At 44.5% G+C, this 15685-nt stretch overlaps 1 protein-coding gene across 1 annotated transcript; it reads left to right on the top strand.

Annotated features, from left to right (window-relative positions):
- Window positions 1–462: 462 nt before the first annotated feature.
- On the top strand, window positions 463–6016 carry SST (somatostatin). Its single transcript, XM_077929610.1, has 2 exons — window positions 463–793; window positions 5608–6016. The coding sequence occupies exons 1-2, from the start codon at window positions 653–655 to the stop codon at window positions 5818–5820; spliced, it is 354 nt and encodes a 117-aa protein (XP_077785736.1). The 5' UTR covers window positions 463–652; the 3' UTR covers window positions 5821–6016.
- The last annotated feature ends 9669 nt before the right edge of the window (window positions 6017–15685 follow it).

Raw genomic sequence — 15685 nt, 5'->3', positions numbered from 1 at the left:
CCTGCCCTTTGCAGCTGCTCCGGGAGAGTATCAATTCCTCCATGGGGAGGGAAGGAGGGATTCGCAGACGTCCCCCTGCTCACCCTCGCCTCCACCCGACGCCCACTCCTCCAGGCCAAAGATCTCCCCTGTGCGTTCGGACTTGCAAGCGCGCCTGTGGGAACTTTGCGTACCAATTCTCCGTTAACAGGGCATCTTTGCGGCCAGCGAAGAGATTTGGGGTTGCGTGTGTGTGTGCGCGTTGCGTGTCCTGTGGGAGCAAGCGTCGCCATGCCTCCTCCTCCTCCTCCTCTTCTTCTTTTAGCCCTCCCTCTGCAGACACGTGTCAGCCCCCTCACTTGGGGGTAACAGATCCGCGCGCTTAATGGGGCGTCAAAAAGCGCCGGGCTCCTTTTTGCGGGGAGGGGGAGTTGTTACACCCCCTTCCTTGACGTCAGCAAAAGGCATTATAAAAGGGGGGCGTCGGCGGAGATCCCAGAAGCCACGATCTCCCCCCGTGAGCTTAGCAGCGATCCCAAGGAGCGGAGACGTCGCAGCAGCCCTCCACCGCAGCAGCCGTCTCGCCCCGTCCCGTCGGACTCTCGCGCGCTCTTCGCCTCCTTTCTCCGCTCGCTTTCCCCGGGAAAGAGCTGCTCTCTCAGGCTTCGCCAGCATGCTGACCTGCCGCCTCCAGTGCGCCCTCGCCCTGCTCGTCTCGGTCGCCCTGGCGCTGAGTACCGTGGCCGCCGCCCCCTCGGACCCGAGGCTCCGGCAATTCCTGCAGAAGTCGCTGGCCGCAGCGGCGGGGAAACAGGTAAGGGACCCAGGAGTCCGAGGGAGGGTGGAGGGAGAGAGAGAAGGGCGTGGGGAGCAGAGCTAGAGAGTCTCTGAGCAAGTGCAGAACCCCTTTTCCTTATCACCACTTCTAAGCAGTGGGAGCTGCTGTTTCAGACCCTAGACCTGCTTCCCCTTAATGCAGAGGTAGACTGCCGCTGTCCATAGAGGTTCCACTCCTCAGTAATATAAAGAGCTAAAAGGAACAGCAGAAGATATCCGAAATGTGTGTTTGGCAAGAGGTTATTTTATTTTATTCATTTAATAAGATTTTCCCTAGAAATGGTAAATCCGGATGAACTGGGTGGGGATATAGGTTGGCATTTTGATGAAGCCCACTGCACCACTGTCACAGGTAGCACTGGAAGCGCCCTTACATGCACTTACTGGGGGTAAATCTATCTGCACTCAGTGGGGCGCTAGATGACCCAGACCTTCCAGACCTTGTACTAGATGACCCAGACCTTCCAATTCTACAGTTCTGCAGTTCTACAGTTCTATGATTATATGCGTAAGCTTGTGCTGTAGCACAACAAACCTGCAAGTAGACAAAGGCTGTAAACGAACAGCGTGAACTTAAAAAAAATCAGTCATAAAGCCAGCCTCAGGTGCAACCACACCACAACCGAAATTAATCCCGCTCGCTGATATAGACATCTGGGAGACATGGCTGGGAGACGCAAATTCCAAAGGTCCTAGGACTACCTCGACAGTTTGGGTGTGTCTTAGACTAAACTCTGATCAGGGGGAAGCCTGTAGCTCAGAGTCCAAGCATGCCATGCTCCAAGGTTTAATCCTTGGCCAAAGCTCAGTGACAGAAGATCTTTGCGTGCAGAACGTCCCAAACTCAATTCCCACTGGTAACCTCTCCAGCTGGGAGAGACTCCTGCTGGAAACCACAGAGAGCCACTGGTCAGGGTAGACAACAGTGGGCTAGTTGGGTCAGCAGGTTCTGACAGTATAAGGCAGGTTCCCATGTTCCTTTTAAATCAGACCTTAATTCGAGACCATGAGAACTGGAATCTGTTTTATTTTTCAGGGGAAGAGCTCAGTGGTAGAGTATCTGCATCTGCGCTGCAATTTCCCCACCCCACATTGTTGCCATCAATTTCAAAAGCACAACTAAACACATGAAATACTAGAGAAAAGCTTCCCCGGAATTTCCTAACAGCAGTCCTTTTATGTAATAGGGAACCGGCCAGGGCTAACAGAGTTGTTTGGTGCGGAGCTCTCCGTGGTGCTGAAAAGAGCATCACTCCAACAGCTCAGCCTGACCAAGGCTACTCAGAAGGAAGCCTTGCATCCTAGCGAGTGTGTTTACACTCCAGGCTTAAGAAAGTGACCAGAGGGATGTTGCGGAGGGGAAAGGAAGTTGGCTTTGGAACCATGTAAGAGCACAGAGTTTCAGGGGCCAACTGTGTTGGCGAGCATAGGAACAAAGAAAGCTGCCTCACACCGGCTGTTGGTCCCTCTTTCTCAGTATTATCCACAGTGATTGGCAGAACCTTTCCAGGGTTTCAGGCAGGGAGTCTTCCCCAGCTACCTGGAGATGTTCGGGTTTGAATCTGGGACCTTTTGCCAGCAAAGCATGCTCTCTACCACTGAGCCAAGCAAACGTTTGAGCTGCACAAAATGACTCAATGCAATAGTGAGATGCGAATACAGTGGTACCTCGGGTTAAGAACTTAATTCGTTCTGGAGGTCCGTTCTTAACCTGAAACTGTTCTTAACCTGAGGTACCACTTTAGCTAATGGGGCCTCCCGCTGCGACCACAGCGCCATTTCTGTTCTCATCCTGAAGCAAAGTTCTTAACCCGAGGTACTATTTCTGGATTAGCGGAGTCTGTATCCTGAAGCGTCTGTAACCTGAAGCGTCTGTAACCCGAGGTACCACTGTAACTCTTTTTTAAAGGTGCTGGTCCAATAGCTGGAGAATCTTTTAAATTTTCTCTGTTTTCCCCACTGAAAATCTCCACCATCTTAAAGAGCTGGTTCATACATGCTGTGACCCACCATTCTGAGTGGATCCAGATTCCTGCTTCCTTCCGCTTTTGTTAGATGCTGCCTTCTGCAACAGCTGCATCCATAGGAAGCTGGTTTGTACTGAGTCAGACCATTTGGTCCCTCTAGCCCAGTGTTGTCTACACTAAGTGGCCATGGTTCTGAGGCATGTTTCAGGTGAGGAGTTTCTTCCAGCCTTAAGTGGAGACAACGGGGATCAAACCTGGGACCTTCTGTGTGCCAAGCAGATCCTGTACCATTGAGCTAGGGTCCTTCCAGTTGGCAGTGGGAGCCAAAGGGACTGAGGAATGGCAGGTGATGGCACTGCCCTCCACCCCCAAGCCATGAACATTTTCCTTTCAGAAAATGTGATGGCCTCAAAATCCACTACATCGTGAACCTCTTTAGATGATGGGCTTCCTGTTCAGGGCCAGTCCTACTGTGGGTGGTGATCATGTGGAAGATCCAAACCAACCTCTTTTCCTTGGATCAATTATTGTACAGATCACAGCTCCATCTGCAAATAATTGGGGGGGGGGGAGATAGGAGAGGGTATGAGGTGAGATCTTCAGATCTGCCTTGGTGGATCTGACGAAAGTTCCCCTAGTCCAGCATTTGCCCGCAATTGCCAGCCAGAAGCTCCTGGAAAACTGAGAAGAAAATTACTTACTATTTTCAGCTGTTGTTTGCCCCCCCCCCCCAAAGAAAACCTCACCTCTGGTACTGAGAGGCAAAATGTGTCTGTACATGGAGACGTCTTTAGCTATTTTTTTCAGCAGCCGCTTCTGGATCCGTCTTATATGATCTAATCTAATACTGAATTCGGACCACTGATCCATCTTGCTCAACATGGTTGACACTGACTGGCAGTTGCTCCCCAGGGTGTAGGTGGGTTCTCTCCCAGCCCTATCTAGAGAAGTTTGAACCCAGGGTCCTCTTCATGCCAAACAGATGCTTTCTCTCTCTCTCTCTTTTTTAACCATAATATTTATTAATTTTCAATAGACATAACAAAAAAGAGAATATGCAACAACACAACAACAACAACATAATAAAAAGTGAAAAATAAGAAAAAAGAATAACAAACTTAACATGCCTAAACAGAAAAAAAGAAACTCAACCAATTATTTAAAATCCATTTTCATAAACATTTTAGTTGACTTCCTCTAATCTCCTCCATCTGAATTTCCTCTTAATTTGAATGTAGCAGTTTCCAATATCATTATTTCATAAAACAACATTACAGTCATATTCCAATTTCTTTACCTTTCTTATAGTACATTTTCTTATTTATACATTTAAGTCTAATTTAATCCTAAGCCTGATTGGTTCTTTCAAGTGGTTACATATCTTTAATATTAGAAAATTTATTCAAATAGTCTTTAAATTTCTTCCAATCTTCTTGGTAGTCCTCTTCTTTCTGGTCGCGGATTCTCCCGGTGAGATCACCCAACTCCATAAATTCCATCATCTCAAACAGATGCTTTCTCATGGAGGTATGATCCTTCCCAATTAGGAACATGAGAAACTGTGTTATAACGAGTCAGATCAACGGTCCATCCAGCTCAGGAGATGGCAATGGCTCTCCAGGGGCCTTTCCAAGGATGGAGTGGGGAATCTCTGGACCTCAGACCAAACATGGCCCGCTAGGCCCCTCCATCCAGCCCAGGCCACACCCCCTCTTCCCAGACCACCCCCCCAGCTCTGCTTTGTGCCCTCCTTGAACACTTTTGCCTGACTAGAATGTCTCCTTGAACTTGCCTGCCTAAATGGAGGTGTGTGGATAGGGGTGTAGCCTACCATGCGAATGTAAGATTCACGCCTGTTGCTCCGCCCTCTGTTGTCTTTGGCTCCACCCACTACCGGCATGTGACCACCAGAACATTTCCCATGAGGTCATGTGACCCTCGGGCTGTGAAAGATTCCCCACGGCCATTCTAGGTCCCCTTCAAGCTGTGCCTTTGTCCGAGATGAAATGAATGGAAATAGAAGGCATTGTCCAGGGATACAGAACCAATTTCTGCCCCAGTTTCTCATGTGGTCATCATCAAAAAAGCTATTGACATGAGCCTCTCTCTTGTCTGATATGCAATATTGGTTAATTGGGGTTTTTTTTGTCAAAAAGCACAAACATAACAAAAAGAGAGAGAACAACAACAACCGAAAGTGTAAACCATAAAGCATCTCAGCAGCCTGGGAGGACAAAAGGACAAAGATATAGTGCATTCATTTATTTTATAAAATTGATTGTAAAAGAAAACCTCAAAGCAGTTTACAAAGAGAATACAGCAAAAAAATTATCAATCAAATCAGTTAAAACAACACTTTAAGATATTCAAAAGGTAAAACTGGCAATGAAATGAACTAAAAACAGACTCACACATGCATCAGCAGTCTAAATATCTGGGTAGGTTTGTCCAGACAAAAATGTTTTTTGCAGGTGCTGAAAAGAATACTGTGCAGGTGCCTGTTAATAGGCAGGGAGTTCCAAAGTGTAGGTGCTGATTTCTCACAAATGCAGAATGAATGTGGCACCTGTAATGGTACCAGCTGCAAAGGAGTAATCAAGTATTGACTCACGTGAAGATTCCCTTTTAACAACAAACAAAATAAAGGTTTTCTCCACCTCCGAGTCCCATCGTTATTGAGAATAGAGGTTCTGTGAAATCTGGTATGAGTCAGACATTTGCACCTACTGGTGGTTCTGAGATGCAAGGAATCATGCCATATAGAAAGATATATACTGAGCTCAGTCTCTCTCTCTCTCTCTCTCTCTCTCTCTCTTTCTCAAAGGAATTGGCCAAGTATTTCCTGGCAGAATTGCTCTCAGAACCAAGCCAGACAGACAACGAGGCCCTGGAATCAGACGATTTGTCCCGTGGAGGCGAGCAGGATGAGGTGAGGCTGGAGCTGGAGAGATCGGCCAACTTGAACCCAGCTCTGGGACCCAGAGAGCGCAAAGCCGGTTGCAAGAACTTCTTCTGGAAGACCTTCACATCCTGTTAGCTTGAGAAACCTCTTCCTTTCCCCCTGTCTCCACCTCCAAACTCTCCTTTCTTTCCCAGTCCCTTCATGCCAGGAGCTGAAGACTGTATTGTATAAAATTCATTGTTAAGGTGATATGAAAAGGAAAAAAAAAATACACACCTCACTTTGATTTTGAAGTTGTTTTAATAAAACATTCAGTTTCAATTGTACACAATTTCCTTGGCGTTTGTGATTTCTGACTATTTCTTCATGACACACTGACCCCCACCCCCCACCCCACATTGCAAGTCACTCTGATGTGCCCTTTTAAATCCCTTCTTGCAATAAAGTTTATGCTTCAAAGTGTCATGGTTATAAATTTTCTTTCTGTCCTTCTGTAGAGTTCAGGTGAAAAAGTGGTGTCATGATGGAGACCTCTAAAACCATCCTTGACTATGGTCATCTCGAGTTTCTCTGGTTTAGGAGGATTGAGTCCAGTGCAGGCTCTTCACTTTAATATTTGTTTAAGTGGAGATGTCAGGAGGTATTTTACAGGCCAAGGACATCCTTGAAGAAGAAGAAGAGTTTGGATTTGATATCCCGCTTTATCAATACCCTAAGGAGTCTCAAAGCGGCTAACAATCTCCTTTCCCTTCCTCCCCCACAACAAACACTCTGTGAGGTGAGTGGGGCTGAGAGACTTCAGAGAAGTGTGACTGGCCCAAGGTCACCCAGCAGCTGCAAGTGGAGGAGCGGAGACGCGAACCCGGTTCACCAGATTATGAGTCCACCACTCTTAACCACTACACCACACTGGCTCTCCACACCACACTGATGTTGGCCTTCATGCTTAAGACGTGTGTCTGCAAAAAAATAAAAAATGAGAAGGAATTTCCAGAATGATTAGACACGTACCATTTTCACAGATAAGACATTTTGGCAGTGAAATAAACTGACCACACAAATGTTTTAAAGTATATTGGCTCTCGCCTGAAGATATTAAAATTTGTCCTGGTGACAAGCAGAAAAGTCAGCTATCAGTAGCTGTTAGAAAAGAGAGAGACACCAATGAGATGAAACCTTTCTAGCTCAGCCTTCCATAACTCAGTGCCTTCCAGATGTTTTGGACTACGCATCCCATAATTGTTAGCCACATTTGGCCATGTTGACCAGGCTTGGTGGGAGTCATAGTCCAAGAGATCTGGGTTGGGGAAGGCTGTTTACATTATCTGCTAAGGTGTGGTTTGGTAATTAAATATGTTGTTCTGAATATCTTTCATAAGAAAAGCCTGCTGCCTCAGGCCAATGGCCCATCTGTTCCAGAATTTGCCAAACATATTCTGCAAATGTTGGGAAAACAGTTCCCACCAGTCCCCGCCTGCACTGCCATAACACTTGGGAAGTTCCACGTTCTTTTGTTTTGTCAGTTTAAAACATCTTGCTAGTCCACAAGGATTGAATGCACTGGAGGAGATGTGGAGTATCATTAAGGCTTTCTTTTTATTTATTAACTGCTGTTAATAAATATTAACTGCTGCCTCCCTTCCCTTGGGAGGAGTGGGGCTGAAGCTGAGCTGTATCGTGAAATCAGTGGACAAATGGGTTTTTCTGAAAGGTTCCTGAGCGATGTCAAGGAGAAGTGGAACTAAACTCAGGGCTAACATAAACTCTTGAATAATATCTCCTCTGCGAATGATAGATTTCCCTGAATCATATCAAATACTGAAGCAAAGTCCCCAGCGCTTGAAAAAACAACAATCATCTCTCATGCAAATGATCCTAGTAGTTAATGACAATCATATATATCACCAGAGGATGTAACCCAATGTCCAGTACTGTGTTGAAAATATCATTCCCGCATGTTGTGTTCTGGACTGGCCCAGAGTTGTCCGGTAGCCAGATCAGCTGCTTGCATTGCAGAAAGTCCCAAGTATCTCCCTTCAACACATTCACGAAAACTTGGCTCTCAAGTGACAAGGAATGGAAAAGACCCTTGTCTCCCTTGGATCGTACAAAGCTACTGCCAGCTAGAGTTGGAAATTTGCAGCAATGGGCTGATCCATTAAGAGGCAGCCTCATGTCTTCACCATCAAATAATTTTTCCGAAATTAAAAGCAAGAAAAGATGCTCCGTTTATAAAGGACATGCTTATAATGGACAGCAACTTAAAGTCTTCTTCTTCCTCTTCTTCTTCCTCTTCTCCTTCTCCGTCTCCTCCTCCTTCTCCTTCTCCTTTTTCTTTTGAATAATACTTTATTTAGAATTCAACAATAACAAAGGAAAAACCCCACAGTAGTTGCTACATCAATTCATTACAATTAACCAATTTTAACAATACATAAATAGTAATAGAAAACTACACAACATCACTTTTAACTTACTAAAGCTTCCCTGTTACAGATAGGTAGGCGTGTTGGTCTGCCATAGTCAAAACAAAAAAATGTCCTTCCATTAGCACCTTAAAGACCAACTAAGTTAGTTCTTGGTATGAGCTTTCGTGTGCATGCACACTTCTTCAGATACACTGAGTATCTGAAGTACCAGTGTATCTGAAGAAGTGTGCATGCACACGAAAGCTCATACCAAGAACTAACTTAGTTGGTCTTTAAGGTGCTACTGGAAGGAATTTTTTTTTGTTTTGACTAAAGTTTTCCTATGACACTTTTATCTCTTTCTTAACATATCAAAAAGAGAAAGACCAAGAAAGGCTTATTTATCTTCTTGCCTTATAAGGTCTTAAGAACATAAAAAGTGCCTTCTGGATCAGGCCAATGGCCTATCTAGTATCTGTGGGAATGTTCAGGGAGGCAGGAAAGGGTACATTGTTTATTACTATCCTTCCTAACTTGCGCTAGCAAGTTCCTTAAGTTTTTCTCTCCCTCTCTCATAACACCAGAATTTAATACCCTCCTAGTGTCCCAATTTTCCAGGGACAGACCCGGAATAGCAAAAGCCACCCCGGCTTCTGATTTCATCTCAGAATGTCCCTCTTTCCCCCACCAGTGCTGGCGCCACCAGGCTCAGGGAGGACGATGAGCTGGCGCTTGTTCCGAGTGCGGCAGTGGCAGCAGCAGTGGCAGCAATGAGGGAGGATTCCATTGCTCTCCATGGACTGCCACTGCCAGCATCCTCCTTGGGGCAGCTTGTAGCAACTGCTGGAGAATGGGCAAAGAGGAGGAGAGGTTGCTGCGGCCAAGGCCCAGCCTTGCATGATGTGCTGGCTCCAAGGGGCAGGCAGGGGCTCCATCTTGCCCTTGGGATTGTGGGTGCCTGCCACCGCAACTCACATGGGTGGCATCACACGGCTGCAAGTAGCGTGTGTGACGCCACACGCACTAAGTTTTTTTTTAATGCAACTTCACAAATTGTTTATTCAGTCAGAACAAATTATCAGTATGCCATTAGATTATGCAAATATGCAACTTGGTTGTAACAAAAGTCTAGGATCGCATCCTACACTTATAAAGTAACATTTATTGGAAAAACTCAGTAGCAGAAGAGCATATACGATGAAAACTGGATGCCAAACATTAATGTTTTTCTAGCCAAAGGAAACAAAACCAAGACATTGTCATATAAGTCTTCATTGGAAAAGAATAATAACTGAAATACTGAAATGCATAATAAATTTATCAGAACAAAGAAATTCTTATACAAATACATTTCCTATTTAGTTTCCCTTTATAAAAAGGCACTTGTTTATAGCTAAAATTGATTAATGCTCTTGTTAAGCCTCTCTTTATAATCAATGTATTTCAAGTTTTCTGTAAAAACCCCTTGATATAAACATTATTAGTGTGTATTTTTGTATTAATTGTATTTTTGTATTAATCAGTTAACCATTGTCTTTTCTATTTTAAAATAAGGTTCTTGAGTGCTGGAAAAACTCAAAACTGAGTTTACACATAGTACTTAGTATCAGACATATGAATTCATGGTGCCATAGCACAATAAAAAAATTCCAACTCATTTTCCTTGTCACACGCACTATTTGAGACATGTGCATGTGATGTCGCATGTCCACATTGCAGTGGCGGCATCTCTTCTTCTTCCTGCTCTCTATAGCCTTTTCTGTGGGGGACTCTGTTAGAATTCCTGCTCCATGATTGCAGTCATGGGATTGTTCTCTTTCACATGACGATGTATGTTTTGACTCCACAGAGTGGGAAGTGACGGAGACAGGATGTTTGTGTTCCTGTGTTCCGTGAAGTATTTCAGTATGTCAGGAGTTCAGCCTACACTCGAGTAGGACCCTGGCAGAGACACATGCCTGACTGGCATGTTCCCTCCCTCCTGGTCGAGCCCCACTCCCCCAGAAAATGATGCTTCACCGGCTGGCTGCGAAAGGCAGAGCTGAACTGTGGGTGCCCAAGCACCCAGGGCCCCCTGGAGTTGGCTCCCATGAGTAGGGGGCAGGACTGCCCTGGGTGGGAAGAAAGGGGAGCTGAGTGGACTGCAAGAAGTCTTGATATTGTTATAAAAATGCTTCGTGCGTCCATATCTAATCTTGCCCCTTTCTAAAAGTGATTTATTGGTGTGTGTACAGTGGTACCTCAGGTTACAGAGGCTTCAGGTTACAGAGGCTTCAGGTTACAGACTCTTGCTAACCCAGAAATAGTACCTCGGGTTAAGAACTTTGCTTCAGGAAACCAGAGGCCTTTCTCCTGGGCATGGTCGGCCAATTGGTGCCAAAGAAGGATAGAACTTTCTTTATGTATACCACGACAGCAGCAAGAATACTTATTGCAAAGTATTGGAAGACACAAGATCTACCCACCCTGGAAGAATGGCAGATGAAGGTGATGGACTATATGGAACTGGCAGAAATGACCGGCAGAATCCGAGACCAGGGAGAAGAGTCGGTGGAAGAAGATTGGAAGAAATTTAAAGACTATCTACAGAAATATTGTAAAATTAATGAATGTTAGAATGATGTTGGATAAAAAGTTAACTGGTTCTTAGCTATAACACTATAAGGAATATGAAAAAATGGATTATTAACAGGTAAAAATTTAATGGTACAATATTTTAAGATTAAAGACTAGGATAAACAAAGAGGGGAAGGATTTGCTGAACTAACAAATTGAATTGGAATACAAAAAGGGAGGTGTGAGGAGGTCCGGGAAATAAGCAAATGAAAGATAAGTGATGGAAAGATGGAATTGTTTTTAAACTATTTTTATTTTGTATTTTTCTTTTTTCCTTTTTTCCTTTTGTAATATTTTGAAAATTTTAATAAATATCTTTTTTTTTTTTTAAAGAACTTTGCTTCAGGATGAGAACAGAAATCATGCTCCAGCGGTGCGGCGGTAGCAGAAGGCCCCATTAGGTAAAGTGGTGCTTTAGGTTAAGAACAGTTTCAGGTTAAGAACGGACCTCCAGAACGATTTAAGTACTTAACCTGAGGTACCACTGTATTCCATTCGTAAGCAGGGGTTTTATAAATCGGTCTCTTGGATCTATGTATAGTGGACTTTGCAATAAATAATGGTACAGATCCTCTACACAGGGTTGCCCACATATATAAAGTCTCTCCTCGTACTGTACTTGTCATACCGACCATCAAACACCATCGAGGGCACCGATTGGAATCGTAATTTTGTACCTAAGAATAAAAGGAAATCAAGGGGTTTTCTCCGGGCTTGTGTGCTGTGTCCCGTTGGTGGAACTCGCCCTTTTTCTGATAGGAAATGCTCTGCATGGAACAGGGGGACAAAAATGTGGGGGGATCGAGGAGGGTCAGGTAGGCAGGGAGTGAGAAATGTCCCTATTTTCAGCCGAGGAATGTTGGAGGGTCTGGAACTTGTGGGCATGCAATGAATGTTGGAAGATTCAGGACAGTCAAAAGAAAGACCTTTTTCATGCAATGCATAGTGTGTGTGTGTGTGTGTGTGTGTGTGTGTGTGTATTCTTTAAAGATAAAGGGACCCCTGACCATTAGGTCCAGTCGTGACCGACTCTGGGGTTGCGGCGCTCATCTCGCTTTATGGGCTGAGGGAGCCGGCGTACAGCTTCTGGGTCATGTGGCCAGCAGGACTAAGCCGCTTCTGGCGAACCAGAGCAGCGCACGGAAACGTCGTTTACCTTCCCGCCAGAGTGGTACCTATTTATCTACTTGCACTTTGACATGCTTTTGAACTGCTAGGTTGGCAGGAGCAGGGACTGAGCAACGGGAGCTCACCCTGTTGCGGAGATTTGAACCGCCGACCTTCTGATCAGCAAGTCCTAGGCTCTGTGGTTTAACTCACAGCGCCACCCACGTCCCTGAGAATAAAAAGTACAAAATTAGAAGTGCAGAGAGTAAGTAAGATAAGACACACAAAAAAGAAAAGAAAAAACAATAAATAGTACCCATGTAGATCAAAGCAAATTAAAAGACGCCTGCTTCTTGGGAGAAGGCCAATGACAGGCCTAGACAGCATCTTGAGAAGTAGAGACGTTACCTTGCCAACAAAGGTCCGTATAGTTAAAGCCATGGTTTTCCCAGTAGTGATGTATGGAAGTGAGAGCTGGACCCTAAAGAAGGCTGATCGCCGAAGAATTGATGCTTTTGAATTATGGTGCTGGAGAAGACTCTTGAGAGTCCCATGGACTGCAAGAAGATCAAACACATCCATTCTTAAGGAAATCAGCCCTGAGTGCTCACTGGAAGGACAGATCCTGAAGCTCAGGCTCCAAGACTTTGGCCACCTCATGAGAAGATAAGACTCCCTGGAGAAGACACTGATGCTGGGAAAGATGGAGGGCCCAAGGAGAAGGGGGCGACAGAGGATGAGATGGTGGGATAGTGTTCTCAAAGCTACCAGCATGAGTTTGACCAAACTGCGGGAGGCAGTGGAAGACAGGAGGCCCTGGCGTGCTCTGGTCCAGGGGGTCACGAAGAGGCAGACACAACTAAACGACTAAACAACAACAACAACAAGATCAAAGCAAAACAAACAAACAAATGATATTGTATACATTACACAAAGGGGGGGGGATTGTTATTGTAGATAACCATCACATAGTTAAACTATGGAACTCCCTCCCACAAGAAGCAGTGAAGTCACCAACCTGGATGGCTTTAAAAGGGGATTCGACAAACTCATGGAGGAGGAGAGGGCAAATCGATGGCTACTAGCCATTCTGGCTATGTTCTCACTTTCCTTTCCTAGGAAGCAGACCTTTGAACACCACTTTCTGGGAATTGCAGGCGGCCATGGTGCTGTTGTGCTCATGTTGTGCTTCCCAGAAAAGGCACTGGGTTTGGCTGCTGTGACAACAGGATGCTGGATTAGATGGGCCATTGGCCTGATCCAGCCGGGCTCTTTCCATGTTCTGATAGATGGTGGGGGAAAGGGCTGTGTGCGCACTTTCACTTCCTCCCAAGAAAACAGCGGCTTCTCGCTTACCCCGCCTCCCACTTTCTGATTCCCTGAGAGCTTTTCACTCTCGGCAAATAAATGGCAACAAATTCTCTCCGTGCGCCGGAGGCTAAACAAATAAACAGGCAAGCAAACAAGAGCACACACTTATGATTCATTCTTTATTCTGCAATCAGAGCTCAAGTACATTTCCCAGAAGAAACAATTTGTAGAAAAGCACCGGTTTCCTTTGCACAAATTGTTAGGCTTCGTATTAGGGTTCAGCGAGGAGGAGAGGCTTGGGATGCAAACATTTCTTTCTAATGCAAGACTTTTGGCCGCAGAGGTCAAAATAAATGGTGCTGCGCCAGCTGCCCGTTATGTGCAACAAATGTTTTGCTAAGCTACTTATCCGGCCCAGCAGGTCTGCCTGGATCTAGTAGCCTGTTGACACCAGACCCAGTTAGCAGATTTCTTTCTTTGAGGGAAAAAGAATGATCTGAAGAGAGCAGTATAGAAATGATGATTTTTTGAGAGCGAGGGCCCCTTCCTGGAGCAAAAAACTAAGCAGGTGTCTCACACAAAACGGGGGCAAAAATTGCAGAGTTAGCAAAGAAATTTGCATAATCTGCAGATTAGATCGCCCAGGTTAGTGAAGTGGGACATGAAAACCCCCCTTGAGGCAGAATTCTGTTCCGCCATCCATGCATTCGTTGTATGGACGGAATGAAAACTGAGTAAAACAAACACAAGGATTAAATTCCTAACTTTCCTTAGGAAGGTATTAGAGGCAAGAAGGCTTCCTTCAAAAAATGGAACAGTCTAGAGTAGCTATAGTATCCTATAGTAGTTAGAGTACTATAGGATACTATAGCTACCCACCACTGATGAACAAATAGAAGGGAGATGGTGATAATAGAATCATAAAATTACAGACCTGGAAGGGGTCCTAAAAGTCAACTACAATTCTATGTTTCTGAGTTTCTTTGTGTACTGTTTAACTTGGTCCACAGTTGAAAATTCCCTAGCAGATCCAACTTCTGCTTAAAAACCTCCAAGGAAGGAGAATTCACCACCTCCCGAGGGAGACCGTTCCACTGTCAAATGGCTCTTGCCCTCAGAAAGTTCTTCCTAATGTTTAGTCAGAATCTCCTTGGCTGTCATTTTTTTTTTTTAATAAGATATTTATTATGGTGTTTTTTTTTAAAAAAAAGTTTATATAAAATAGAAAAAACAGAAAACATAGAAAAGCAAAAATGCAAACATAAAAAACACATACAACAACATGTATAATTTCAAACCCTTATATTTGTAAAAACCTACTTTCCCGACCTCCTCGTACCTCCCCTTTCTGTATTCCAATCTCAAATTAATTCAATTCAGCAAATCCCTCCCCTAATTTCTATTTAATTTTTGACCCTTCTTTTCTTAATTTCATAATCATTACAGCTGAAAACCACTTAATTTCTAAATCAACATCGTCCTAACATTCAATAATTTTACAATGTTTCATAAGATAGTCCTTAAATTTCTTCCAATCTTCCTCCGCCGTCTCTCTCCCCTGGTCTCGGATTCTGCCAGTCATTTCTGCCAGTCCCATATAGTCTATAACCTTCATCTGCCATTCTTCCACGGTGGGTAGATCTTCTGTCTTCCAATACTTTGCAATGAGTATTCTTGCTGCTGTTGTAGCGTACATAAAAAAAGTTCTATCCTTCTTTGGCACCAATTGGCCGACCATGCCCAGGAGAAAGGCCTCTGGTTTCTTCAGGAAGGTATATTTAAATACCTTCTTCATTTCATTATAAATCATCTCCCAGAAGTTCTTAATCCTTGGGCACGTCCACCAAAGGTGAAAGAATGTACCTTCAGTCTCTTTACATTTCCAACACTTATTATCAGACAAGTGGTAGATTTTTGCAAGCTTGACTGGAGTCATGTACCACCTATAAATCATTTTCATAATATTTTCTTTTAGGGCATTACATGCCGTGAATTTAATACCGGTGGTCCACAACCGTTCCCAGTCCTCAAACATAATATTGTGACCAATGTCTTGTGCCCACTTGATCATAGCTGATTTAACTATTTCATCCTGTGTATTCCATTCCAGCAGCAAGTTATACATTTTTGACAAATTCTTAGTTTTGGGTTCTAACAATTCTGTCTCCAATTTTGATTTTTCCACCTGGAATCCAGTTTTCCTGTCTAACTTAAAAGTCTCCATTACTTGGCTGTCATTTTAATCCATTGGGTCAGTTCTACCTTCCGGAGCAGCAGAAAACAAGCTTGCTCCCTCTTCCTTGTGACCGCACTGCAGATATTTGAAGACAGTTCTCATATCTCCTCTGAGTCTCCGCTTCTCCAGGCTAAACACCCCAACTCCCCCCAACCGTTCCTCATAAAGCTTCATTTCCAGACCGTTGGCCATTTTGGTCGCCCTCCTCTGCCCACTTTCCAGCTTGTCAACATCCTTCTTGAATTGTTGCACCCAGAACTGGACACAGGAATCCAGGTGTGGTCTGATCAAGGTAGACTAGATCTGGACACTAGACCTCAAC

The sequence above is a fragment of the Podarcis muralis genome, chromosome 6, assembly GCF_964188315.1.
Source record: "Podarcis muralis chromosome 6, rPodMur119.hap1.1, whole genome shotgun sequence".
Lineage (NCBI taxonomy): Eukaryota > Metazoa > Chordata > Lepidosauria > Squamata > Lacertidae > Podarcis > Podarcis muralis.
Note: the sequence above shows the minus strand (reverse complement) of the source record. Positions and strands in the feature narration are given on the sequence as shown.

Bases quoted from the DNA above. Each gene is read 5' to 3' on its own strand.
- SST (XM_077929610.1), top strand. From the start codon at position 653: ATGCTGACCTGCCGCCTCCAGTGCGCCCTCGCCCTGCTCGTCTCGGTC. The intron at 794-5,607 runs GTAAGGGACCCA...TCTTTCTCAAAG, and splicing joins CCGCAGCGGCGGGGAAACAG to GAATTGGCCAAGTATTTCCT.